Source organism: Gallinula chloropus (genome assembly GCF_964237585.1).
Source record: "Gallinula chloropus genome assembly, chromosome: 9".
Taxonomy (NCBI): domain Eukaryota; kingdom Metazoa; phylum Chordata; class Aves; order Gruiformes; family Rallidae; genus Gallinula; species Gallinula chloropus.
In genome coordinates this window covers 18,097,855-18,122,157 of record NC_140094.1, presented here as the reverse complement: position 1 = coordinate 18,122,157, position 24,303 = coordinate 18,097,855, and the positions used below count along the sequence as shown (strand labels likewise).

At 69.4% G+C, this 24,303-nt stretch overlaps 3 protein-coding genes across 3 annotated transcripts; 1 reads left to right on the top strand and 2 right to left on the bottom strand.

Annotated features, from left to right (window-relative positions):
• Positions 1-905: 905 nt before the first annotated feature.
• Positions 906-5,105, bottom strand: IDH2 (isocitrate dehydrogenase (NADP(+)) 2). The gene is made up of 11 exons (XM_084268369.1): positions 4,989-5,105; positions 3,924-4,015; positions 3,404-3,569; positions 2,838-2,998; positions 2,614-2,757; positions 2,387-2,523; positions 2,137-2,288; positions 1,921-2,033; positions 1,732-1,829; positions 1,505-1,597; positions 906-1,222 (listed from the first exon to the last, which is right to left on the bottom strand). The coding sequence occupies exons 1-11, from the start codon at positions 5,077-5,079 to the stop codon at positions 1,135-1,137; spliced, it is 1,335 nt and encodes a 444-aa protein (XP_084124495.1). The 5' UTR covers positions 5,080-5,105; the 3' UTR covers positions 906-1,134.
• Positions 5,106-12,454: 7,349 nt separating this feature from the next.
• SEMA4B (semaphorin 4B) lies at positions 12,455-19,813 on the top strand (the record flags this gene model as incomplete). The annotated part of the gene is made up of 14 exons (XM_084268368.1): positions 12,455-12,557; positions 14,965-15,125; positions 15,319-15,381; positions 15,471-15,569; positions 15,718-15,829; positions 15,920-16,036; positions 16,153-16,310; positions 16,710-16,891; positions 17,029-17,179; positions 17,329-17,539; positions 17,622-17,737; positions 17,865-18,028; positions 18,100-18,194; positions 18,384-19,813. 14 exons carry the CDS (start codon positions 12,455-12,457, stop codon positions 19,157-19,159), a joined length of 2,508 nt encoding a protein of 835 aa, XP_084124494.1. The 3' UTR covers positions 19,160-19,813.
• A 1,310-nt stretch (positions 19,814-21,123) lies between these two features.
• Positions 21,124-24,285, bottom strand: CIB1 (calcium and integrin binding 1). The gene is made up of 7 exons (XM_084268232.1): positions 24,219-24,285; positions 23,576-23,610; positions 23,224-23,326; positions 22,778-22,931; positions 22,423-22,541; positions 22,251-22,339; positions 21,124-21,982 (listed from the first exon to the last, which is right to left on the bottom strand). The coding sequence occupies exons 1-7, from the start codon at positions 24,267-24,269 to the stop codon at positions 21,961-21,963; spliced, it is 573 nt and encodes a 190-aa protein (XP_084124358.1). The 5' UTR covers positions 24,270-24,285; the 3' UTR covers positions 21,124-21,960.
• Positions 24,286-24,303: the final 18 nt, after the last annotated feature.

The following is a 24,303-nucleotide window of genomic DNA, read 5'->3' as shown; positions in this document are numbered from 1 at the left end:
CTTTGTAAACCCGTGTGACGTGTGTGGTCTGTGCGCCGTGGGGCCGGGGACAAGGGGTCCTGCAGATGGGGAGTCCCACGGATGGGGGATCCCACGGATGGGGGATTCCATGGATTGGGGGGTCCTATGGATGGGGGGCAGCTGCTCACCAGTGGATCCAGTAAGGATCCACAGCCACTCCAACACTGCAGCACCTGCTGCTCTGGCGGGGGCTGGGCAGGGTCCCTGCCAGGCATCCATGGTGCTGGCACAGGGGCTGGGTCCCCCAAGCTGATCTCCCATGGGTGCCTGTCCCGTCCATCCCATCCACCCCACCCTCAGAAGCCCCAGTCTGGCTCGGGGCAGAGGGATGGGGACAGGGGGCACCAAGCTCCACTCCGGGCTGCTGGCCTCCAGCAAGGCTGAGGGGTCCCCAGCCCTGCCATCACCTCCCCTCAGGCACCTCCAGTTTGGGGCAGGATGGAGATGGACACAGACGGGCCCACCCCTCCCCACAGCCCCCCGTGCTTCAGCCAGCGCAGTCCATCCCCCTGGTACCTCAGTCTGTAGTGCCAAAAAGCTGCACTGTCGTGTGTGTGTTGTGTCTCCAGCAGAGCCCAGTGAGGCCAAGCTGGGGGGCTCTTCGCTGTTGAGGGGATCAGCCCTGAGTGGCCACAGCACTGGGTCTGCATCGTGGCACTGGCTGGGACAGGGAGGGTCTGGTGCCGGTGGCACAGCAACTACCAAGGCCACACAGGTCCCTGACATCGCTCCTCGCACGAGCAGGGGGCTCAGCCCTTCCTGCCCCCCCATACCAAGCCTTGCTGTGCCCAGGTTACTTCTCACCCCCATTGGGTCGTTGGCACTGGCAGCCCCCTACAGCCCTCCGTGTGCCCCGCAAGAGACGTGCCACCACCACCACCATGCACTGTGGGCCACTTCAGGGGTTTAATGGCTGCTGGGGTGGGAGGGGACATGAAGGGGTGCAGGACGGGGCCCCCCCCGTCCTACACCCCCCCTGCTAGAAAGGCTTTAAAAAACACTCGTAAGAAAACTGCTTATAAAAATTGTTGAACTGTTCCTGAGCCGTGTGGGTGGGCTGGAGGCGGCGCAGGGGCCTGTCTGTGGGGAGACATCCGGGCCCCCCCTGTGTCCCTACTGCTTGCCCAGAGCCTTGTCCAGGTTGTTCTTGATGGCATCCAGGAAGTCGGTCGTGTTCACAAAGTGCTCGTTCAGCTTCACACTGTGGGGTGCAGAGAGGAGCTGGAGGGGTCCCGCACCCCGGGAGGGGGGGGTCTTCCCTGCCAGCCCCCTGCCACAGGCAGTGGCCAGACCGGCTCAGGGCTGGCAGCACAACCCTGGGCACAGGACATGGCCCCTGCCCAGCCGCAGGCACCATCTGACCCCACCAGCCGTCAAGAGACACCCTGAGTCCCCGTGGACCATCTGGTGGCCACCCCTGCTCCCCCCCAGCACAGCCACCCTGCATTGGGCTTCCCCACACCGCCCCATCAGCCACACATACTTGGCGAGGCCGTGGATGCAGCCAGCGAGGTCCTTGGTCATCGTCCCGCTCTCCACCGTCTGGACACAGACCTTCTCCAGCGTCTGGGCAAACCTGGGGACGGCAGTGGCACCCACGGCTCCGGTAAGGCCGGCACCTGGCCAGTGCCACAGCCTGCACCGCAGCTGGGCCCGGCGTGTCCCCCACCCCCGGGGTGCCCCCACCCCCGGGGTGTCCCCACCCCTCACTTGATCAGGTCGGGGTTACTGTCCAGCTTGCCCCGGTGCTCCAGGCCACGTGTCCAGGCGAAGATGCTGGCGATGGGGTTGGTGCTGGTGGGTCGGCCCTGCGAGGCGAGAGAGAGGAGCCAGCGCTCAGCCCCGCGCCGCAGGCCGCTCCTCACCACAGGCAGCGCACCACGGGCAGAGCACACCCACCTTCTGGTGCTCCCGGTAGTGGCGGGTGACGGTGCCGTGAGCTGCCTCGGCCTCAATGGTCTTCCCGTCCGGGCACACCAGGACGGAGGTCATCAGCCCCAGGGAACCAAAGCCTGTGGTGGGGTGAGGGTCAGGGCAGCCCTGGGAGGGCGACTGCATGAGCCCACCCCACTGTGCCCCACACAGCCCCCACCCCCCTGCCCCCCGCCACCCCACCTTGAGCCAGGATGTCCGACTGGACATCCCCGTCGTAGTTCTTGCAGGCCCAGACGAAGCCGCCGGAGGACTTCAGCACCTGGGCCACCATGTCGTCGATGAGCCGGTGTTCGTACCAGATCTTCAGCTTGTCAAACTCGGTCTTGTAGTGCCTGGGAGCCCAGGGGAGCGTTAGCTGTGCCCCCCCCAGCAGCCGCCCCCCTCCCTCACCACCTCCCCAGGAGCAACCGGGGCTCCTCCCAGCCCGTACTTGTCGAAGATCTCCTGGAAGATGTCCTTGAAGCGCCCATCGTAGGCCTTGAGGATGGTGTTCTTGGTGCTCATGTAGAGGGGCCACTTCTTCTGGATGGCGTACTGGAAGCAGCTGTGAGCGAAGCCCGAGATGGACTGCAAGGGAAGTGCATGGACACCCGTGGGACCCCCATCCCACCGGCACGGCCAGACCCACCACGGGGACCCCCAGCCCCCCCCCGTTACCTCATCCGTGTTGTACATGCCCATGCCCACGCCGCCACCAGGGAAGTTATACACCTCCCACTCCTGGGCCCCGCTGCCATCCTTCGGCGTGAAGACCATCTTGAAGGTCCCAGACTTGCCCACCACGAAGTCAGTGGCTTTGTACTGCCAGGGGAAGGGCAGAGTGTGGGGCAGGGCCCGGCAGGAGCTGCCAGCCACCCCCCTGTGCTGCACGAGGGGCTCACCTGGTCACCATGGGCATGCCTGCCAATGGTGATGGGCTTGGTCCAGCCGGGCACCAGGCGCGGGATGTTCTGGCAGATGATGGGCTCCCGGAACACCGTGCCCCCCAGGATGTTTCGGATGGTGCCGTTGGGGCTTTTCCACATCTTCTTCAGTTTAAACTCTGGGGTGCGGAGGTGAGGCCCCCGAGGCACCCCCCGAACAGCCTCAGCCCCGGCGGTCACCCCAGCCCAGTGCCTGGCCCCTGCCAGCCTCCCCCCCCCACCCCCCTCGCTCCATGCCGTGGGCTGCTGCCAGAGCCCAGCTGCCAGCCAGCCAAGGAGGGACAGCCGGCATGGGCTCGTGACCGGCACTGGTCAGCAGCCGGTCTATCCCCAGCCCCGCACCCTCGGTGTCCCCACAGCACCTCCAAGCACCCCAGGACGGGAGGGAGGGGGGGCACAGCACTGCCCATCAGGACCCCCAGTCCAGAGAAAGCAGAGCCACCAGGGGAGACACTGGCTGACCCCGAGGGGCTTGGCATATGGCGGGGCTCAGATCCATGTCCCTGCCCTCACTCCCTGCCCACCTTCCACCCGGGCTTCGTCTGGCGTGATGGTGGCACATTTCACAGCCACGCTGTACTTCTGGGTGGCCAGCGCCGAGTCGATGGTGACCTGATCATCCGTCTTGTCCCGGTGCGGCAGGCCCAGGTCAAAATACTTGAGCTGGACGTCCACGTTGGGCAGGATGAGCTGGGGGAGGCGGGGAGAGCGTCAAGGGCGGGGGGGACACACACACAGCGCGGGGTGCCGAAGGAGCAGCGATGTGCACTGCGGCACGGCCAGCCTCAGCCCCGCGGCCCAGCCGCAGCTGGGATCCCGCCTGGGATGGTCCTCCCCTGCCTGGGACAGTCCCCCCCTGCCCGGGACCTCATCGCTTCCAGGTTCTGCCGGAAGCCGTGCTGATCTCACCACCTGCTTCCTGAGGACGGACGGACGGACAGGACAGGGCGAGGAGGACAACACGCAGGGACTGCCTGCCCCCCGGACAACCACCACCTGTTCCCCCATTTCCCCTCCCACCCCTCCCAGGCAGGACCCCGTTACCTTCTCCTTGATGAAGGCCCAGATGATCCGCGTCATCTCGTCTCCGTCCATCTCCACCACCGGGTTGGCCACCTTGATCCGCTTGTTGGCATCTGGGCAGAGTGCCGGGGTGTCGGGGGGGGCACACCCAGCCTCACCGGCACCTCCACAGCTCAGTGCCCCAGCACGGGACCGGGAGGCCCCATCCGGCAGGTCCAGGTGCGGGTTCAAGCTCTGCTCCAGCACAGGTCGGGGCACCAGCCCCACAGGGCTCTGGGGCTCAGGTTCGTGGCACCAATCCTGCCTGGGGCTGGGCCCGGGTCAGGGTGCAAAACTCCACGTGGGAGCGGGACAGGGACCGGCTACACCCCATGCCTGGGCGGGCAGGAGCTGGGCGGCAAAGCCCCCCCAGCCCCAATCTGGAGAGCGCAGACCCCATGGGGCCAGGCCCGGGCTGCAAAGCCCCCTGAGGGCTGGGATGGGAGCAACCCCCCCCCCCCGAATCCTGCGTGGGGCCCGGCTGGCGGCAGGTTGGGCGCCAAACCCCACGTGAGGCCGGGACCGAGGCCAACCGGGATGGGACGGGGGGAGCTGCCGACTCCCCGCGGGGCCAGGGGCGGCTGGAACCCCCCCCCGGGGCGGGACCCCGGGCGGCAGCGGAACTCGCGTGGGGCCGGACCAGGAACCGGCAGCGCCGGGGTCAGAGCGGGCAGGGCCGAGGGGCGCAGCGCCGGCACAGGGCGCAGACCCCCCCCGGGGGGGCCCAACCTGGCCGAACCCCCCGCGCGGGGCCGGCACCAGGCGCAGACGCCGTGGGACCGGACGCGCGTGGAAATCCCGCGTGGGACCGGGCGCGGAGCCCGGGGACCGGCTGTAACCGCGGGGGGGGGGGGTGGGAGGGGAGGCGGTATACCCCGTTACAGCCTCCCCCCCGCAAAGAGCCCACCCAGTGTGAAACCCCCCCCGGGGCCGGGGCTAGTGCACACCCCGGTCAGGGCACAGCAGCCCCAAGGGCACGGGGTCTTCCCCCCCCTCCCGCCCCCCCAAACAATCCCCAAGGTCCCCCCCCTCCCACGCCCCACTCACAGTGCCGGCGCTGCCCCACGGAGGCGGCGGGGAGGGGGCCGTGGGCCAGGCGGCTGAGCGCCGGGGCGGCGCGGAGGCAGCGGGCGGCCATGGCGGGGCGCGACGGGGAGGACACGACGGCGGCGGCGGCGGGGACGCGATGGCTCCGCCCCGGGGCGGTGCGTGGCCGGGCACCCCCCCCCCCACCCCTCACCGTGGGGCCCCGGAGGGGCTCTCGTGTGGTCCCACCGCGGAAAGGGAGGGGGGGGGGTCCGGCCCATCGTTTCACCCCTCCTCATCACACAGCGCACCCCACGTGCAGAACACCCACGGCGGGGGGCGTGGGGCTGGTGATGCCCTCCCCGGGGTGTCCTAGGGGGGTGCGGGGTGTCCCTCACCGCTCCCGGCGGGGGGGGGGGGATGCCACTTGCTGGGCACAGCCGGTGCCAAGGCACAAGGTGACCCGGGATCAGCTTTCAGCGGGGTCCTTGGAACCAGCGGCAAGGGCGGGTGAGGGGCACTGTGCCCCCATGTGCGTCGCACACACAGCTCTGCACAGTGTGGGGCACGACAAGCTGGGGGGGCTGGCAGTGGTCCCTGTCCCAAGCAGAGGGTACCCCCCTTGCTGCTGGGCCGGGACACAGCACATGCTGAGCTCGGGACAGCGGCTCCGGCTTTCCCTACATAGACACGAGCAACCCGGCGCGCCGCCCGCACGTGACACGAGGCTGATGGGACCTGGCAGGCTGGGGGGGCTGCTATTCCTCCGGGACATCGTCACCTCGCCTGTCCCTGGGGCACCCCACACCTCAGGGGCACCCTGAGGGCGTGTGGGGGTGTCAAGGGCTGTGCTGGGGGTGGCTGGGAGGCCACTCGGCCCAGGAAGTTGGCCGGGCCTCTGCCCCGGCCAAGCCAAGGGCTTTTTTTAGCCACAGGGGACGGGCAGATCCCGCTCCGGGAGGGAAAACATTCCCGGGGGAGCTGTGGGCAGAGGGGCCGGGCTCTGACGTCTACCCGACTTTAACATTAACCAGAGCAGAAGCCTGTGGGACTGCCGGCCATGGCGGGGGTGTGGCACCCCCTGCTCGGGGCAGTGCTGGGATTTTGGGTGTCCCCACTCCCGCTGCCCTCCCATGGCACCCCACCCTGAGCCAGGGGCTGCCTTGTGGCAGGACAGGGAATGACGTTGCCCGTCCCAGGGGTCTGGGGGTGCTGCCCAGCACTGCCCACAGCCCCCCCTCCCACCCCCAGCTGCCCTGGCCCTGCGGACAGAGCCACCCAGTGACCGCGGCTCTTGCAGGGCCGAGGTCACGCCAGCGCGGCAGCTATCTCCCCCATGCAGCACGGGCTGTGCTGGTGCTGCCGGGAGCGGCCATGTGGCACCAGCCCAGGGCAGGGCTGCCTCCAGACAAAGGAGCGCATCCCTGGCCAGAGCCCAGTCCACACACCCCAGGCTGCTGCCAAAACCGCTTCCCCCCGCAGCGAGTGTGGCTTCCCCAGGGCAGAGTCCCCAGCAGCTGGCGGGGCTGGCTGCCCGCGGCCTGGCCTCAGCTCTGGGAGCAACGTGTCCTGGGTGGGCTGTGCCTCTAGAGGGTTGGGGTCACCCAGAGCCTAGGCAGAGGGAGAAGGACCTGGGAGGGGGTGTCTGCCCACAGGCACTGCAGGGCAGCCTCGTGTCTGCCATGGGGGGTCTGGGGGGAGCTGTGTGCCCTGTGGGGCAATGCACAGCATTCCCTTGTGGAGCGGCGCTGCCCCCACACATGGGCCTCCCTGGCTGGCACCGCTCGGAGCTGTGCCTGCGGGCTGGGGGGGGCTGCACCCCCCTCATCATCAGTCTGCTCCCCACAGGGCTGCGGGGCAGTGCAGTGAGGCAGGGGAGATGTGGGCAGTGGGGCAGGGGCACAGCCCCAACCAGCAACACCACATCACCCCCCCTTCACACAGCACCCCCACACTCACACCGTACCCCCCCTGGGCCCAGGGGTGCGGAGTGGGCAGCTCCTGCGGCAGAGCCTCTGTGCATGCCTGGGGCATGGCCCAGCGCTGCCTGTGCGACACAGGGCATGGTGACACAGCCACTCCAGGGACACAGTGCAATGCCACACAGAGCAGCCATGGGCTCGGTGGTCCATCGGGCACAAAGATGGCAGCGCTTGGGGACAGGAGGGATGGGAGCTGCACGCTGCCTGGCCGGGCGGAGGGCACCCAGGAAGGGGGGTGTGAGGCCACAGTTGGCTGGCACAGGGACCCTTCCCGGGACGCCTGCCTGGCCCAGCACCAGCAGGTCAGTGCCCATGACACCAGATTGGTGGCCAGGCTGGCACAGCCATGCCGGCAGATCTGTGCCCAGCTGGCAGGGTGCTTTTTGGGCTGAATCCCCACGTGACTCTCTGCCTTGCCCTGCCCACGCCCCAGGGCACAACCCCCACCCCACTCACCCACCCAGTGCCCGGTGCCCCCTACCCTGCCCAGCATGCGCCAGCCCCTGCCCCAGCTGTTGCCCCCTGGCTCCTCCGGTGCAGCTGCCCCAGCTCTCAACAGACCCAGCCAGTAGCATCCAGCTCTGAGCGCGTGGCCATGGGGCCACCTACAGCCACCGGTCACCCCAAACCCAGGGAGCCATGTGTGACGGCAGGGTGCCTGGCGCTGTGCCTCACCCCAAGCTGGGGTGTCCCCATCCACACCCTGACGCCCAAAGCACGTGCACCCACACCCCGTGTCCCCGGGGCTTGGGGCACCCCGGCTGCGGGGTGGTGGCACCCCCATCCCCGCGGGGGACACACCGACCCACAGCCCCCCCCCCCCTCCCCAGCTCCCGCGCACCCCGGGCAGCGCCGAGAGGGGAGACCCGGCCAGCATCCCCGACTCCCCTCCCCCCACACAGACCCCCCTCCACCCCCCAACTCCCGCACCCCACAACCGGCACAGCAGCCCCCGCCCCCGGCCTTCCCCGCCCGGGCTCCGGCCCCCAGAGCCCCGGCGGGCGGAGCAGTGCCGCTGGCGGTGGCGGAGCCGGGGCGGCGGCGGCCGGGCGGGGCGGCCCTTTGTTGCGAGAGGCGGGCGGAGCAGCCGGAGCCGCCCGGAGCCGCCCCGCGCCCCGCCGCGGGCGGGGACCCCGGACCGCCCCCGCTGCCGGCGGGTCCCGCCGCCGAGCCGGTGAGCAGCGGGCGGGCGGCAGCGCCGGGCCGGGCGGAGCTGGGGGGGGGGGGGGGGAGGGTCGCACCGGGTACCGGGGCTGGGCTGGGGGCTGCGGGGGGGAGGAGGGGGGGGGTCGCGTGTGCGGGCGGGGGGCCCGCGCGGGAAGCGCGTGAGCGTGCGCGGGGACTGCGCGAGGGGTGAGGGATGGGGTGGGGGGGGAGGAGGAGGGGGCGGAGGGGCCGGTGGGGGGGCGGGGGGGGGGGTGAGTGTGAGTGCACACGTGTGTGAGTGCGTGTGCGTGTGAGTGCACGCCTGTGTGCATGTGTGTACACGCGTGTGCGGGCGTGTCGGTGGCCGCAGCCCCCGGGGCTGCCCCCGGGGGTGTTTCCCGGGGCGTGTTCGCTGTCCCGGGTGTGTACGTGGGGCCCCCCGTGTGTGCTCACGCGTGACGGGTGTGCGCTGCGCTCGCCGGGGCGCACAGGCTCCAGCATGGGGAGTGGGACACGTGTCCGGGCTGCTGGTGGGGAGAGGGGTGTGTGCACACCCGCTGCCAGCCATGGGGTGCACATGTGCACAGTGTGTCCCACATGTGTGGACGTGCCCTGGGCACACATGTCACATGTCCCGAGCATGTGGGCACTGTGCCCGATGATGGTGGCAGGTGCCAAAGCGGCCCTTGGGCCAGGGGCACGGGGACAGTTGTGGGGTCTCCCCACTGGTCCCCCCCGTCTGCTGCAGCTGCTGCCATGGCTGCTTTTGGCCTCTGGCACCCCCTCCTCCACCGGGGCAGCACTGCAGTGAGGGTGCTGGGGGTGAGTGAGATCGAGGAGACTGGTGCTGGTTTGGGCTCTGTGGGGCCAGTGACGGCTGGAAGGGGGTCACACATCCTGGAGCCAGGACCCCCCAGCTTCTGCACCCCGGGGTGCAGAAGTGCCTGAGCTCAGAGCCCACCAGGTCCTTGCCCTCCCAGGGATGCTCACCATCTCTGCTTCACCCGGTGCCAGGGCTGCCTGAACCAGCACCGGGGGCCCAGGCCAGCACCCTGTGTGGTCCTCCCTGTGCAGGCAGTGTGTGGGTGCGGGCAGGATGCGTGCGGGTGCCGGCACTGAGGGAGGGAGCTGGGCCGTGGGGATACCTTGTAATCCTCCGAGCAAAGTCCAGTGTCATGCAGGAGTGTGGGGCGGGAAGTGATGGGGTGGGTGTCTGCGGAGTGGTGCCTGGGCAAGCTGGACCAGGGCCCCATCCAACAGCACCAGCACCCCAACAGGGAGGTCTGGTGGTGGGCCCAGAGCTGGCTGGGGGGCATGTGGCAGCCAGACTTTGGGGGCAGAGAGCAGCTGGGCTGCAGCCCTGAGGGGCCACAGCTCAGGCAGGGTGGCACTGCCAGTTCTGGGGAGGATGCCCTGGGGCCCCGTGGGGAGCCCTGCAGTACCCTGCCCATGGGCTGCAGGGTGCCCCAGCCCTGTCCCTAAGCCGGGGCCTCTCCCCGGGGACTACCAGCTGCTGGGGTGCAGCGAAGCAGAGCGGTGGTGCCTGCGCCCCGCTCCTCCCCTCCCGCGCTGCCGGGCTCCGGCAGGACGTGCGAGCTGCTGGTGCCGAGCAGCTGGGTCTGGGAGCATCTGTGCGTGAATCAGCAGGGCCCCAGCCTGCGCCGCTGCAGGTGTGCGTGTGAGCGCTCACCCAATGCGCCTGTGCGCGTCCAGGGGCGGCTGCGGGTGGGCGGGGGGCTCAGGGGGCCCGCCGGGTGTTGTCTGGCAGTCTGCAGGAGAGAGCCGAGCCGGTGGGCGTGTGTGTGAGCCCCGGGAGGTGTGGGTCGGAAGGAAGAGCCTGGACGCGTGGGCGCTGTGCGAGGCGGCTGCAGGTCTCTGAGCGGGGGGGGACGTGCTGCGCTGGGCTGGCTGCAGGAGCAGGCTGCGAGCACGCAGGCGGCAGCGGGGCACAGCACAGTCCCCTCCCAGCTCCTCACAGGCAGCACCATCCAGCTCCAACAGCCGCTTTCACAGGCACCCACAGGGATGGGGTGCGGGATGCCGGCGTGGGAATTCGGTGCAGGAACCAGCACCCCACCTGCCCGGTGACCCCAGGCCACGGGGTTTGGTGCCGCCTGGGCACCCCCCATCGCGGACCGCTGGGACGGCGGCACAGCTCATGCCTGTGGCTGCCTGTGGAGCTGCACAGGGCACACACATGGTGGGCGCTGGGCCTGTGCGGGTGTGTGAGCAGGGCAGGGTGCTGCTGGGTGCCCCCGGCGCTGCCCCGCGCTGGCAGGCTGCGTGGGCAGGCCGAGGAGATAAATGGGAGTTTGTGGTAAACAGGCCCGGCTGCCAGCAGCCGTGGGGAGTGCCTGCAGCCCGTGCTTAAAGGCGCAGGCTCTGGCCTCACGCCGCTGCCTGCTCGCTGCCCAGCCTGGCCCAGGGCAGCCTGCCCACCCTGCCCTGCCCTGCCCTGCCAGCCTGCCCTCCTTCCCTCCCCTCCCTGCCCTCCTTCCCTCCCCTCCCTGCCCTACTTCCCTCCCCTCCCTCTCTGCCCTCCTTCCCATCCCTGCCCTCCCACCCCAAGCACAGCTGGTGTCCCCGTGGGGGTTCCCACTGCCACATGCCCCACTGCCACATGCCGTCACACCATGGCACTCCCACAGCCACAAGCATGCAATGGCCAAGTCCCCAGAACCTCCCCCCCCACCTCCCCCCCCCCGAGCTCTGCAGGGACCCCCGGGCTGCACCCAGTCCACACAGGGCGACATGCCAGGCTGCATGAAGGAGGAAGCCCTGTCTCGTCTGGGCTTAACCAGGCCAAGGGTGCCGATAACGGCGAGGTGGAGCTGTCGGGGCTCTCCCCAGCCCAGGAGGGGCAGTCGGCTGCTGGCAGGAACAGTGGGAGCAGGAAGGGAGCTGAGCTGCAGGGGAAGTAGGGACACCCCCAGACCCTGGGTACCACATATGGCCCAGGAGTGGGCAGCACCTGGCAGTGCCCGGCTGGCAGAGCATGGGGCCGTGGGTGCAGCCATCCCAGGAGCGTGGGGCAGGGGCTGCTGGGGGGCCCTGACAGTGGGTTGGCAATGGCCTGGGGGGCCGGTGGGGCAGGGCAGCGTGGGGCTGTGCCCCACATGTGGAGGGCAGCTGGAGGTGGGGGGTAGGCTCAGGAGAGCTGCCTGCTGCGAGGAGAGACCCTCTCCCCCCGTTGCCATGGCAAAACGAGCAGCTGTCATTAATAACACATTGCCATGGAGACTGCTGGACGAGCAGCCATTCTCTGGGGTCTGCATCGGCGTCTGCAGGGGGCTGCAAGCCCCCCCCCCCCCCCCCAAACCCTGGCCAGGGTGTGGAGCCCCCCACAGCCCCAGACAGAGGGTCCTGCCCAGCGCTGCCTGCTCGGCCGTGTGCCCACAGCCCCCTGCCCATGACAGGGCCCTGCTGGGATCCCGCTTATCCCAGGTCCCTGGGCCTTTGGGGGTGACGAGGACCGTGTCCCACGCCCCTGGGTGCTGCTGCCCCATGGGGTGGGCTGGGACAGGCTTCCCACTGCCAGGCAGTGCTGTGTCCTGTGCGAGCCCCGTGTCCCCGAGGGAGCTGTGCTGGGGAGGGGTCTTTGACCCCCTGCAGAGACCACAGCATGTGGGGCAGCTGGGAAAGGCTGTGCGGTGATGGAGCTGGGATGGAGCTGAGGGGTGTGGGAGCAGCGGCTCCGTGGGGCCGAGCTGTCCGCTGGACAGACACCCCTGGGACAGATGGACACCCCTGGGATGGACATCCCCCAGCCAGCCATCCCCAGGCTCCCGGGCCAGACGGTCCTCGGAAAGCCGTGCGGGTGCGGGGGAGACCCCGCTGCCAGGGCGGGGACAAAGCACCGGCCGCTCCACGCCGGGACCGTTGGCTGCGGCGGGGCCGGGGCCGGGAAGGCGGCACAGCCGGTACCCCCGACCGCGGCACTGCGGAGGATCCCGCAGCAGCGGGAGCTCCGGCTGAGGGTCTCGCGGGGCGTGGCGGGGGCGGTCCCGCCGGGGAACCGGCCGCCCCCTCTTCCGAGCCGCCCGCCCCGCCCGGGGCCGCCGGCACGGCTTGGTACAGCTCGGACCGGCACCGGGCGGCCGACTCGGCTCGGTGCGGCTCGGAACCCAGCTGGGCTGGGCTGGGCTGGGTTAGGCTCCGCGCCCCGCTCGTCCCTCCGCCCCGTCCCGCCTCCGACCGTCCCGTCCCGGTGCCCGGGCGGGCGGGAAGCCCCGGGGCGGGCGGGGGCGGTGCGGGGCCGAGCCGAGCGGAGCGGAGCGGCCGCTGAGCCCCTCTCTCCCCGCAGGTCTGCAGCGCCCGGGCGGCTTCGCGGGAGGCGGCGGAGGCCCGGCCCGGCCCGGGATGGCGGCGCGGCCGGCGCTGCCCGTCCTGGCGCACTCGGTGCTGGCGGCGGTGCTGCTGGCGGCGGCGCAGGAGCCGGTCCCGCGGGTCAGCCTGCCCTACGGTGAGTGTCCGGGGGCTCCGGGGGTCGCGTCGTGTGTGCCCGTGTCCGCCCCCCCCCCTCTCCTCCCTCCCCCGCGGGAGCGTCCCGCCCGGCTCCCCACGCCGCGGGACAGGGTGGCCCCGCGGGGAAAACGCCTTGTGCCAGCCGAGGGCACCCCGCACCCCACCCGGCGAGCCGGGGCTCGTGTCCCGCCGAGGGGGACGCGGGGGCCGGGGCCGCGCTGCTCGGACGGGCTGAGCCCCGGGGCCGCACGCACGGCAGTGGTGGGGCGAAGAGGGGTGACGACCCCCCGCGTCAGGATGGGGTGAGCGGTCCGGGGTACCCAGGGGGGTTGGGGGTGTCCTTGCACCCGGGGCAGCACATCCCATGTGGCCGTGGCACGGGGTGAGCCGGCCGTGGGGGCTCTGCCCCGCGGTTACATCCTCCTCCGGGGCCCCCTCCCGTCCCAGCTGTGTCCCTGCGGCTCTGCACAGCCCCTTCCTCTGCCGTGCCCGGCCTGGGGCTGTGCCCGGACCCACTAAAGCCCTCCCCTCCATCAGGGCTCGGGCTGCACTGGGGCAGGGGCTAGGGCAGGGCAGCCTGGAGGCTGTTTGGCCTGGCAGAGCTCTTTGCAGGTGGGGGGCCTGGCCTGCAGACCCTTCAGACTTCCCCCCTCAGCTTCTGGTGTGGGGTGGGTGAGCAGCAGGGCACGCTCATGGGAGCTGGGACTCGGTGCTGCTGGGCCCAGCTGGCTTGTCCGGTGCTGGTGCCGTGGCACGGCGGGAGCTGCCCCCATGTGTTTGCACTGGCTGTGCTGCTGGGAGAAGGTGGCTAAATCCAGCTGCTGCCGGCCAGTGGAGCCTGTCCCGTGCCGGCTGCCAGCTGGGCAGCCTGGGAGGGTGCAGTGGTTTGGGCCGGGCCGGTTCTGGCAACGGGGTGCAGGCAGCTGGGAGTGCTCCCTGGCTCAGCGTGCTGCGGTTCTTCCGCGTGGACGTGGCCCCGCCACGTGCTCCCGTGACCACCAGCCACGGCTGTGGTGGCACCAGCACATCTGGGACCCGCTGAGCTGGCCGGTAGCCCTGGGAGCTGGCGGGACGGCCTAGCTCGGCGTCGTGCCACGCCGTGCCACACCGCGTCGAGCCGCGCTGCCCAGCCCTGCCTGCACAGACCGGTTCTGGCCGAGCTCTGCCCACCCGCAGACGCTGCTCCGGCTGCCGGGGCTGTGGCTCACAGGCGGTACCTGGGGTCCCCAGCTTGGACCCCCAGCACGGTTGGGGGGAGCTGGCTGGGGGGCACAGCGTGTGCCCAGCAGTGGCTCCTGTGGGGCTGGGGAGCATGGCTGCAGGGTGCTTGCGGTTGGCAGGAGGGAGGAGCTGGGAGCTGCTCCCCTGGGAGCACTGGATGTACCTCCAGCAGGTTTGTCTGGAAGAAGCAGGTCTTGTCCTAACAGGTCCCCTGGCAGCCAGCACCAGCTCCTGCAGCTTCCCTGGCCAGGATGGCTCCGTGGGGCACAGGGGCCCACACTGCCCCTCTGCCGCCTGTGCCGAGCCCTACTCCTCATGGGCTGCATCGCCCCAGTGCTGGGATGCAGGACCCCTCACTGGAGAACACTCTGGGGGGGGTTCAGCATCCCTCACTCGGTGCTGCTGCTGGAGAGCCAGGCTGGGTGCTGGGCCAGGGACCAGCTGAGCCGCTGAGTTCAGGGAGATGCCGCACTGTCCGGCAGCAGCTGGGGGCTTGGGGAGCTGTTGGGGAGCAGGGTTCAGCCGCACGGTACTGCTGGCACTGCAGCACCCCGATGGTCACTGGGGCTGAGTGTGGGCTGGTGAGACCCCCAGCACTGCCCCGGCAGGGTCTGGGAGCAGGCAGGCAGGGGGTCGGGGTAGGTCAGGGCGTCCTCGGGGCACGAGGGGTCAGCGGTGAGGGTGTTGGCAGCGTGAGTCAGTCCGGCGTGTCCCGTAGACGCAGCCAGGCCCGTCTGATTCAGCGCGGCGCAGGAGAGGAAGGGCTTCCGGGGCCAGGCCACCTACGCAGGACGGGCACACCGGGGCTCCGTGACTCAGCCTCTGCCCCGGGTCTGGCCAGGGGTCCCCGCGGGGCCACCGAGCCGCCTGCGCCACGGGGCTGAGCCCCGGGGGCTGTGTTGTGGCTGGGCAAGCACAGGCCGGTGCCGGGGGCCATCCCTGGGGCTGCCTCAGGGCAGTGGCTCGTGCTGGCGGCAGGGCGGACGCTGCCCTCGGCGCTATGGTGGCCATGAGCGGTTCTCTGCAGCACGCAGCCATGTGCGTCCAACCTCGTGGGAGAGCCAGCTCCAGCCACCATGGCTCTGCAAGGCCAGGGTGTATGGGCTGGGAACGAGCTGTCCCATGGGGTCGGGGGGTTGGGGTGCCCCCGCGGGGCTGACACCCATCCCTGTCCCCCCCCCCAGACTCCTCCGAGCGTGTGGTGCGTCGGTTCGAGGCGCCCGGCGTGTCCAACTACACGGCGCTGCTGCTGAGCCCTGATGGTGGCACCCTGTACCTGGGGGCACGTGAGCTGCTCGTCGCCGTCAACACCAGCCACTTTGGGCCCGGGGCACCAGCTCGCAGGGTGAGTCCACCCACGGGGGCTGAGCCACCCGTGGGACCAGGCCCCAGTGGCGGGGAAGGGGGCACAGCTCTGGCACAGGGCTGGGGGGCCCCGGGGATGCTGGGGCCCAGCTCCCTGAGGGAGGGGGAGGGTTTGGGGACCAGCTGGTGATGGGGGTGGGGGGAGGCTCCCACTGACCATCCCCTTCCTGTAGCTGCCGTGGGGCGCAGATGAGGAGAAGAAGAGGCAGTGCGTGTTCAAGGGCAAGGACCCCCAGGTGAGCCCCCGTGCTGACGGGCATCCGGGGGCTGCGGCAGGGTGGGCAGGGCCCTGTGCCAGGCTGAGCCGGGTCCTCTCCCCCTGCAGAGAGACTGCCACAACTACGTCAAGATGCTGCTGCAGCTGAACAGCACCCACCTGTACACTTGCGGGACCTGCGCCTTCAGCCCCGCCTGTGCCTACATCGTGAGCATGGGGAGCGGGCTGGGGGCTGGGGGTCCCGCTCACGGTGCAGAAGCCCTTTCCCTCTGCTGTTGGGATCCTGTGGTGGGGGTCCCGGGCGCTGGGGTGGGCTCTTTTGGTGCATCCAGCTCACAGCCCAGTTCTCTTGCAGAATGTGCAGCGCTTCAGCCTGGAGCGGGACACGACGGGGAGGGTGCTGCTGGAGGATGGGAAGGGGCGCTGCCCCTTCGACCCTGAGTACCGCTCCACGGCCGTCATGGTCGGTAAGGGCCCCGGGACCCTCACTGCGGCGCTGGGGGAGGGGGCTGTGCACCTGGCACCGCCAGATCCCAGCAGGAGCATCTCTTTGGCAGACGGCGAGCTCTATGCTGGGACTGTCAGCAACTTCCAGGGCAACGAGCCCACCATCTCCCGCAGCCAGGAGAGCCGCATCGCCCTCAAGACCGAGAACTCCCTCAGCTGGCTGCAGGGTGAGAGCCGGGGCCGGGAGGGCGCAGGGGGGGTCCCCGTCCCCAGTGACGGGGGAGGGGAGGGGCAGGGGTTGGCAGGGGCAGGGGGGTGATGCTGAGGGTGCTGCTGTCCCCAGACCCCATCTTCGTGGGCTCAGCCTACCTGCGGGAGAGCCTGCCTGCTGGCAACCCCGAGGGCGACGACGACAAGGTCTACTTCTTCTTCAGCGAGACCGGCAAGGAGTTCGACTACTTCGAGAACACCATTGTCTCACGCATTGCACGCGTGTGCAAGGTGGGCAGGGGAGGGTGTGTGGGACCACTCTGGCTCCCCTGTTCCTGGATACTCCAGGAGGGGACCAGCACCCACGGGAGATTGCCCCAGGGCAGCTATGGCTCCATAGTGCCCACCTCAGGGCTGTGGCTCAAGAGGGGAGCCCATGAGAGCAGTGACCCATCCCCATCTCCTCCCCTTCCTTGCCAGTGGGGCTGTGAGCCCCCTCCTCCTCTTGGGCTGTGTTTCCCATCCCCTGGGCACCTCCGGTGCTGCCGCGCTTGTGTCTCCCCAACACCAGGGCTGCTGTGCGGGGGGCCTTGGTGCTGCGGCACAGACGGACAGACGGATGCCGTCTCCACTCACCCAGCCCCGCAGGGGTGGCCGTGGCATCACTCCCTGACACACTGTGCCACGCAGGGGGACCAGGGCGGGGAGCGTGTGCTGCAGCGGCGTTGGACGACCTTCCTGAAGGCGCAGCTGCTCTGCTCGCACCCCGAGGACGGCTTCCCCTTCAACGTGCTGCAGGACGTCTTCGTGCTCATCCCAGGGGAGCCACGCTGGAGCGAGACCCTCTTCTACGGGGTCTTTACCTCGCAGTGGTGAGCGGTGGCTGGGGGCTGCCAGGGGCCCGGGGGAGCATCACCTGGAGCAGTTGGGGGGCTGTGGCTTGTGGCGTGGGGGCACGGCAGAGCCCGGGTTCCTGACCCTGCTGCCGGCTTTGCCTCTCCCCTGCCAGGAACAAGGGTGGCCTGGGCAGCTCGGCCGTGTGCGCCTTCCCCATGCGCAGTGTGCAGCAAGCCTTCGGTGGGCTCTACAAGGAGGTGAACCGCGAGACGCAGCAGTGGTACACGGACACTGGCCCCGTGCCGGAGCCCCGGCCGGGCACGGTATGCGCTGCCTCAGCCCCTGCCTGGACGTGGGACAGCCCCTCGCCCTCCCCAGGTCCTGGTGGCCCTGGCAGCCCTTGCAGCACAGCTGCTCACCCCGCTGGCTGCTCCATGCCCCGGCTGAGCCCCTTCCTCTCTCCCCTCCCTAGTGCATCACCAGCCGCACGCGGCACCTGAAGATCAACTCATCCCTGCAGATGCCCGACCGGGTGCTGAACTTCATCAAGGACCATTTCCTGATGGACAGCCCGGTGCGCAGCCAGCCGCTGCTGCTGCAGAGCCACCTCCGCTACCAGCAGATCGGCGTCCACCGCGCACAGGGCCTCCACGGCACCCACGACGTCCTCTTCCTGGGCACAGGTGGGTGCAGTCGAGGGGGGGAGGGGGTATGGGCACCCTGTGTGCCCCCAGCCCCACTCAGTGTGGCCCTTTGTCTTTGCAGATGATGGGCGGTTGCACAAGGCTGTGTGCCTGGACCTTGGGGTGCACATCATCGAGGAGATCCGCCTCTTCCCCCCCGGCCAGCCTGTCCTTCAGCTGCTGCTTGACCAGCACCAGGCAGGGCCACGGGCGCTGGGGCTGGGGGGGCTTAGCCCGTGTGGGCAGGTCCTGCTCTGGGGCCAGGAGGCTGTGGGGCTCCAGTGCCAGGGCTGTGGCGCTGACACCGCTGTTTCCTCTCCTGCAGGGCCTTGTCTATGCAGCCACCTATGCGGCAGTGGCTCAGGTGCCCTTCGCCAACTGCAGCCTGTACCGCAGCTGCGGGGAGTGCGTGCTGGCGCGGGACCCCTTCTGCGCCTGGAGCCGGGGAACCTGCCGCAGGACCCCCCTGCACCCCCCGGTGCACCCCCAGTAAGTTCTGCGCCCTCTCCCCGCCCGGCTCCCCGTGGGACCCAACCGCCCTGACCCCTCTCTGTCCCCAGGCTCTGGGCACAGGACGTCAAGGGTGCAGACACAGAGCGGCTCTGCCGGCTGCCCAACGTCTCCCAGCCGCGTCCCCGCATCTTTATGCCCCCAGGTGAGTTCCTGTGGGTTCTGCCGCCCGGGGATGGGGCCACTGACACCCCTGAGCATCTCAAGGGCTCCCACGTACCCCAGGCTCCTCCCCAGCACCCCCCAGCACCCTCATACCCACCGCCAGGGTCCCCATGGCTTCACTGGGGTCCCCACAGCCTTGCTGATGCCCCCATGGGTTGTCTCCCCGCAGCCTCGGTTGCCCCGTGCCAGCGGATCCAGCTGCCGCCCAACGCGGTGCAGCCACTGCCGTGCCAACTGCTCTCCAACCTGGCCACGCGGCGCTGGCTGCACGACGGGGTGCCTGTCAACGCCTCCTACCTGGTGCTGCCTGATGGAGCCCTCATCCTGGTGGGCAGCCCCGAGCGCGCTGGCACCTACGAGTGCTGGTCGCTGGAGGAAGGCTTCCGCAAGCTGATGGCCAGCTACTGTGTGGGGATGTCGGAGCCGGCCCACGGGCCACTGGAGCCCGGCAGGAAGGTGGTGGCCGGCCGGGATGCCCTTCAGACCGTCAGCACGTCCCGGAGCACCTCGGCCGTGGGCAGCGCTGCGGCCCAGCTGGACGGCAAGACCTACTGGACAGAGTTCCTGGTGATGTGTGTTCTCTTTGCCGCCGCTGTCCTTGCGCTGTTCATCTTCCTCCTGCACCGGCACCGCGATGGCATGAAAGCCTTGCTAGAGCCCGGCGAGCCCGGCCGACACCAGAAGCCGCCCCGCAAGCCGGTGGAGAGCCTGCCCCTGAACGGCAGCAGCCTGCCCAGTGCAGCGCCCGAGCACAAGGGCTACCAGGCTCTGCAGGACAACTACATCGTCAGCACCCCTGTACATGAGCCCCCGGGCCCCCCGCGCACCTTCTCCGAATCAGAGAAGAGGCCCCTCCACGTCCGGGACAGCTTTGTGGAGGTGTCTCCTGCCTGCCAAAGACCCCGGGTGCGCCTGGGCTCCGAGATCCAGGACTCGGTGGTGTGACGGGGACGAGAGCCGAGCCCTCACCCGCACCCCCCTCTGCTCTGCTGAGCCTCGCCAGACCACGGCGCCACGGCCGGGGTCCGTGTTGTCTGTGTGTGCATGCCCGGCCCTGCGCCCTGCTGCAACACCCACCCGGCCAGCGGGGATGGACCCACATCGCCCCGTCAGGGCTCGGTTTCCCTGGGAGCTCCCTGGGCATCGCCTCGGCAGCTCTGTCTGTGCTGCTCGGGACCGTGTTGGTGGTGAGAGCTACGAGGGGTGCTGCGTGCCTTCCAGAGACGCGAGGGGCTTCTCCGCCACCGCAGGGATGGATGTGGTGCCCGGCTCGGGCTGCCAGCACGGCCCCGGCCCCCTCTATGCAGAGGGCAGGAAGGGGGTGCCGCAGGCCCCTCGTGCCCCGACTCACTGTGATGTCCCACTGTGGGACCTGGAGCCACGTGTGCGGCCGGGTGGTGCCGGCGCAGCGACCCTGCGGCATGTGCTGTGTGTCTGTGCTTGGTTTGTTTTTCATACGTTGAAATGTGAATTGTGTCCCTGGTAGGGAGCACGGCGCAGGCCTGTCCCCGGGCCGGGCTGGGCAGAGATGTGCTCCCCACGGCCCCCCCCCTGCGTGTGCAGAACCTCCCGTGTTTTTTACATAAAGTCCAAGTGTCTCCTTTGGATGGTGTGAGCAGGGACCCTGTGTGGGCTGCTGCGCCTGGGGAACCTGCCCATGGCCGGGATCCACGAGGGCTGGAGGTGTTTGGCCGAGCACTGGGCCAGGGGGGACCCATGTGCTCTCACAGTGGTGCTGCCTGGATGGTGCCACGGGGTCCCTGTGGGCACGTGGCTGGGGTGTTGTGGGGGGATGTGTGTGGGGACAGGGCTGTCGGGGGGAGGAGGTGATGTGATGAGCGGAGGAAGGCAGGCGGAGGAAGGCAGGCGTGTGCCTGGGTGCAGGGCAGCTTCTGGCGGGAGAGGGGCTGCAGCAGCCCCCTCCCCCAGGACGCTGGGGGGGCAGCCAGGTCCCCATCCTCCACAGCTGCAGGCAGACCCCCAGCCCTTCTTTGGTGTGACCTGTTTCTGTGTTGGCCAGGACCCGGGCCTGCGGTGCCACTGTGGAGTCCTGGTGCCTGGGAAGCGCCGGCAGCGTGAGCACGGGATTTGGGAAGCAGTGAGTTCCACACTGAGCTGGCGTGTCAGGGCAGCCTCCCCCACCCCGGGCACCAGCGCTGCCTCGCTCCCGGCTGGACCAGGGCTCCCAACTTCCTGCCCAGCCTGTTCTGGGACATCAAAAAAGCCACCGGAGGCGTTGGCTGGTGCTGTGCCAGCAGACACAGCCCCCGGCCGCGGGCAGATAGCATCGGCACCCAGGGCACCGAGCTGGAAGGGCCGGCACCCCGCAGCCAGGAGATACGTGAGAAACAGCCGTGCTGGCGCCCCAGGACAGCCGCCACCCCGGTGTGTGTGCTCCGGTGGGCTTGGCAGAGCCCAGGCCCCACACCAGCCCCAGGATGGGGGACCCACAGCTGGGACGTGGCCTCATGGGACTTCAGCTTGCCAGCGCGGTGGGAGCGGAGCTGAGCCCGGCCGGGGCTCACTGGGAAGCACGGGCAGAGCCGTTGCCACGTCTGGCCGCGGTCCAGGCCCAATCCTGATGGATGAACAGACACAAAGGGCTCGGCGCTGCCCGCAGCAAAGGTAGCTGCTGCCCTGGATTCCCCTTTGTGCCTCTCGCTGGAGAGCCCGGCTCTTTGTGTGCTGCCTGCTGAGAACGGTCCCGAGGAGGGAGGTGTCCCACGGAAAGGGCTGTCACCGAGCAGGACGTGGGAGCCGACCCCCGGAGCTGCGGCTGGCACGGGAGCAGAGGGGCTGGCAGGAGCCCGGGGCCCCAGCACCCTGCATGGCAGCGGTCCCGCGGCGCTGCCGGAGCAGCCCCCTCCTCCGTCCCCACAGGCAGACAAAGGCGGCACAGAGCAGAGGGTGAAACCAGAGCCCTTTATTTGTGTCCTCGCAGGAGCAGGGGAGGAAGAGGCCAGGGCAGCGGAGCCGCTGCTGAGCCTGCGCCAAGGGGACAAGCAGAAGGAGAGGAGAGCAGCACGGGCAGGGCCAGGGCAGGGTGGGGGGGATGGAAGTGTTCTGGGTCTTGGGCTGCTGCAGGGGGACAGCACCGTAGCTGGGGTGGTACTTCTTCAGTGGCACCTAGGTTATTGCTGGGAGAGAGGGGCCTTCATTGGATTATTGCTGAGGGACATGGACCCTCCTTGGATTATTGCTGAGGGACATGGACCCTCCTTGGATTATTGCTGAGGGACATGGACCCTCGTTGGGTTATTGCTGGGAGAGAGGAACCCTCGTCGAGTTATTGCTGAGGGACAGGGACCCTCATTCCAGCCCAGAGGCCCCTGGGAAGATGACAGAGCCAGACAGGGGCTTGGACAAAACAGGCAGCTCCCTGCCTGTGAGCAGAAGGCACAAATTGGTACAGAGAGTGAGGGGCTGTGCTTGGGGCTGCACGTGGGGCTGTGCAGGCCCCAGCCAGGAGCAGGTCTGTGTGCATCCCCCTGCCCCACAGCTGCCTGCAGCTTCCAGAAGGAAGCTCCCTGTTCTAGGAGAGGAGAGTGGCCGCAGGCAAAGCTGCATCCCAGAAACCTCTGTGGGCTCAGAGATGGCTGTGTCACATCGTGGGTGTGAAAGGGGAGCAGGAAGGCTCCTGCCTAAGGCACTGTGGGGTGTGGGGAGAGGGGCCCTGAGGAGGAAATGTCTGGGACCATCAAGCATTGCAGCAGTTCGAGGAGCAGATCTGCTGAGAGCTGCCAGGCTCACAGGACAATCTTGAAGGAGCTGCAAGACAAAGGACAGGTTTTCACCCTCCTCACTGGGTCGCACACGATGGGTCTGTGAGCACCCAGTGGCATCACCCCAGGTGGGAGACACTGGCTGCAGTCAGCATGGAATGCTGCTCCTGCTGCTGTCATGGGAGAGCTCGTACAGGGCAGCACTGCCACCCAGCTCTGCCCCAGCCCCAGCACAGCCCAGGCAGACCCCCAACCCTAGCATGGCCTGGGCAGACCCCCCCCCCGGACAAGGTGTGCCACCGGAGCCACAGTACCTGGCAAAGTCCGGGGAACGGGACACAACGTGCTGGAACTCAGAGAGGTTGATGGTGCCATCCTTGTCGATGTCGGACTCCTCCAGGATCTGGGGGGTGGGAAGGGTGAGGGGTGAGCTCCATGGCCAGGACTAGGCAGCGGCCCCTGCCCAGCCCATGAGGCAGGACTCACATTTTCAATGAGCTGATCCATCTCAGCGTCGCTCAGCCGGGACTCCTCACCCTGCCCTGTCAGGCAGTTCACCAGCTTCTCCAGGTCATTTCTGTCCAGAGTCCCATCATCATCAAAGTCTTTGGGGAGAGAAAAGTTATGTTTCAGCACAGCAGAGAGCCCCAAGCACCTGTGCCAGGACAGGAGAGGGTTGGGGTGCCAGGCTGCTGGGTGTGTGTCATGGCACCAAACCCACAGTCCCACGAGGAGATCCTAAAGCCACTGTCCCTGTGCTTGCTCCCTGAGGACGCTGTCAGCCCTCACAAACAGGGGTTTGTCCCTGCTCTGGGGCACGGCACCCGCCCCCAGGCCTTACCAAAGATGCGGAAGGCGTAATGGGACTTGATTTCCGCGGTGGCGGCATCGCTGAAGACGCTCAGCATATCCAGGAAGTCCTCAAAGGACATGCTGTCGTCCCCATTGTTGGAGGTGGAGAACACGTGGCAGATCCGGTGCTGGAAGGGGTTGGCCTGGCGACACAGAACGGCTCAGGGCAGCGCCGGGATGGCTCCCTCAAGGCAGACACGGGCTCCAGGCCAGTGCCAGCCCCGTGCGCAGAAGTGGGTACCCCAGGCACAGTGTGACCATCCCCACACCTCCCCGGGATAGCTGGGATCCATGGCGAGGACAAGGATCCCAAAGAGCTTCCCCGGTGCCTGTGGGAGCAGCCCCTCGAGGGCAGAGCCTTGGCACCGTGTCGGGTGAACGGGGCCCGGCCCGAACACGCAGCACCGGGGGTACGGTGCGTCCCGCTGTCCGTACCCGCAGCTCTGGCAGCGTCAGGATCTGGCTCTTGGGCACCCGCGCGGAGCAGACGTTGTCTCTCTCCTGCCTTGGCAGCAGCTCGCTGAACCTCTTGTAGGCACTTGAAGAGGCAAAGAACAAGAGCTGCTCTGTGGTGCGGGAGCAGCCCCGGCCCGGCAGCGCCGGTGCGGAGGGCTCGGGGCCGCCCGGCTGCCAGCGCCCCGCTCGCGGTGACACCGGCCCGGCAGCGCCCGCAGACCTTCGCCCCGCAGCTGCCGTCGGGGAGCGGCACCTCCCGTCCCGCGGCGGCCCCGGGGCGCGGGGGGGGGGGGTGGAGATGTGGGGCGGACACGGTACGCGGGGCACTTACAGCAGGATCTCCTGCTTGCTCAGGAAGGTCAGCTCCTGCGGGAGAGCACGGCTCAGCACCGGCCCCGCGGACGGGGCCCCGGGGCACCCCAGGAACTCACCCTAACCCCCCCTCCAGTCCCGGTGCCGTTCCCCCATTCCTCTGCCACCCCGCGAGACGCAGCCACCGCGGTCCTGATGCCACCTCCGGACTCCCTCCCCCGCCGGTCCCGCTGTCCCCCCACCCCAAGAACTCCCCTCCCGAGCCACTCCCACTCTCCCCGGACATCCCCGCCGGTGCCGCTCTCCCCTCACCCCCGGGACTCCTCTCTGGTACCACTTCCACCCCCGCACCGCTCTTCCCCCCAGGACTGCCCCCGGTGCCGCTCTCCCCCTCACCCCCGGACATTCCCCCCAATACCGCTCCCGCCCCCCGGACTCCCCCCTCCCCGGTGCCGTTCCCGCCCCCTGGGCTTCCCCCGGTGCCGCCCCCCGGACTCCCCGACCCGGTGCCGCTCCCGCCCCCTGGGCTTCCCCCGGTGCCGCCCCCTCGGGTTCCCTCTCGGTGCTGATGCCGCCCCTCGGAATCCCCCCCCGGTGCCGCTCTCCCCTCACCCCCGGACATTCCCTCCGGTGCCGCTCCCGCCCCCCGGGCTCCCCCGCACCTGGAGCTCGCCCAGCACCTCGGCGGGCAGCAGGCTGACCGAGCCTCCCATGGCGGCGCCGGTCCCTTCCGCCTCTCCGCCGCTC

What these genes read in the sequence shown, in the direction of transcription:
- IDH2 (XM_084268369.1), bottom strand. Translation starts at nt 5,079, where the DNA reads ATGGCCGCCCGCTGCCTCCGCGCCGCCCCGGCGCTCAGCCGCCTGGCC. An exon ending in CGTGGGGCAGCGCCGGCACT is followed by an intron (nt 4,016 to 4,988) that starts GTGAGTGGGGCG and finishes CACTCTGCCCAG; the next exon opens with ATGCCAACAAGCGGATCAAG. An exon ending in GGCATGCCCATGGTGACCAG is followed by an intron (nt 2,758 to 2,837) that starts GTGAGCCCCTCG and finishes TTCCCCTGGCAG; the next exon opens with TACAAAGCCACTGACTTCGT.
- CIB1 (XM_084268232.1), bottom strand. Translation starts at nt 24,269, where the DNA reads ATGGGAGGCTCGGTCAGCCTGCTGCCCGCCGAGGTGCTGGGCGAGCTC. An exon ending in TTACGCCTTCCGCATCTTTG is followed by an intron (nt 22,542 to 22,777) that starts GTAAGGCCTGGG and finishes CTCTCCCCAAAG; the next exon opens with ACTTTGATGATGATGGGACT. An exon ending in TGGATCAGCTCATTGAAAAT is followed by an intron (nt 22,340 to 22,422) that starts GTGAGTCCTGCC and finishes CCCACCCCCCAG; the next exon opens with ATCCTGGAGGAGTCCGACAT.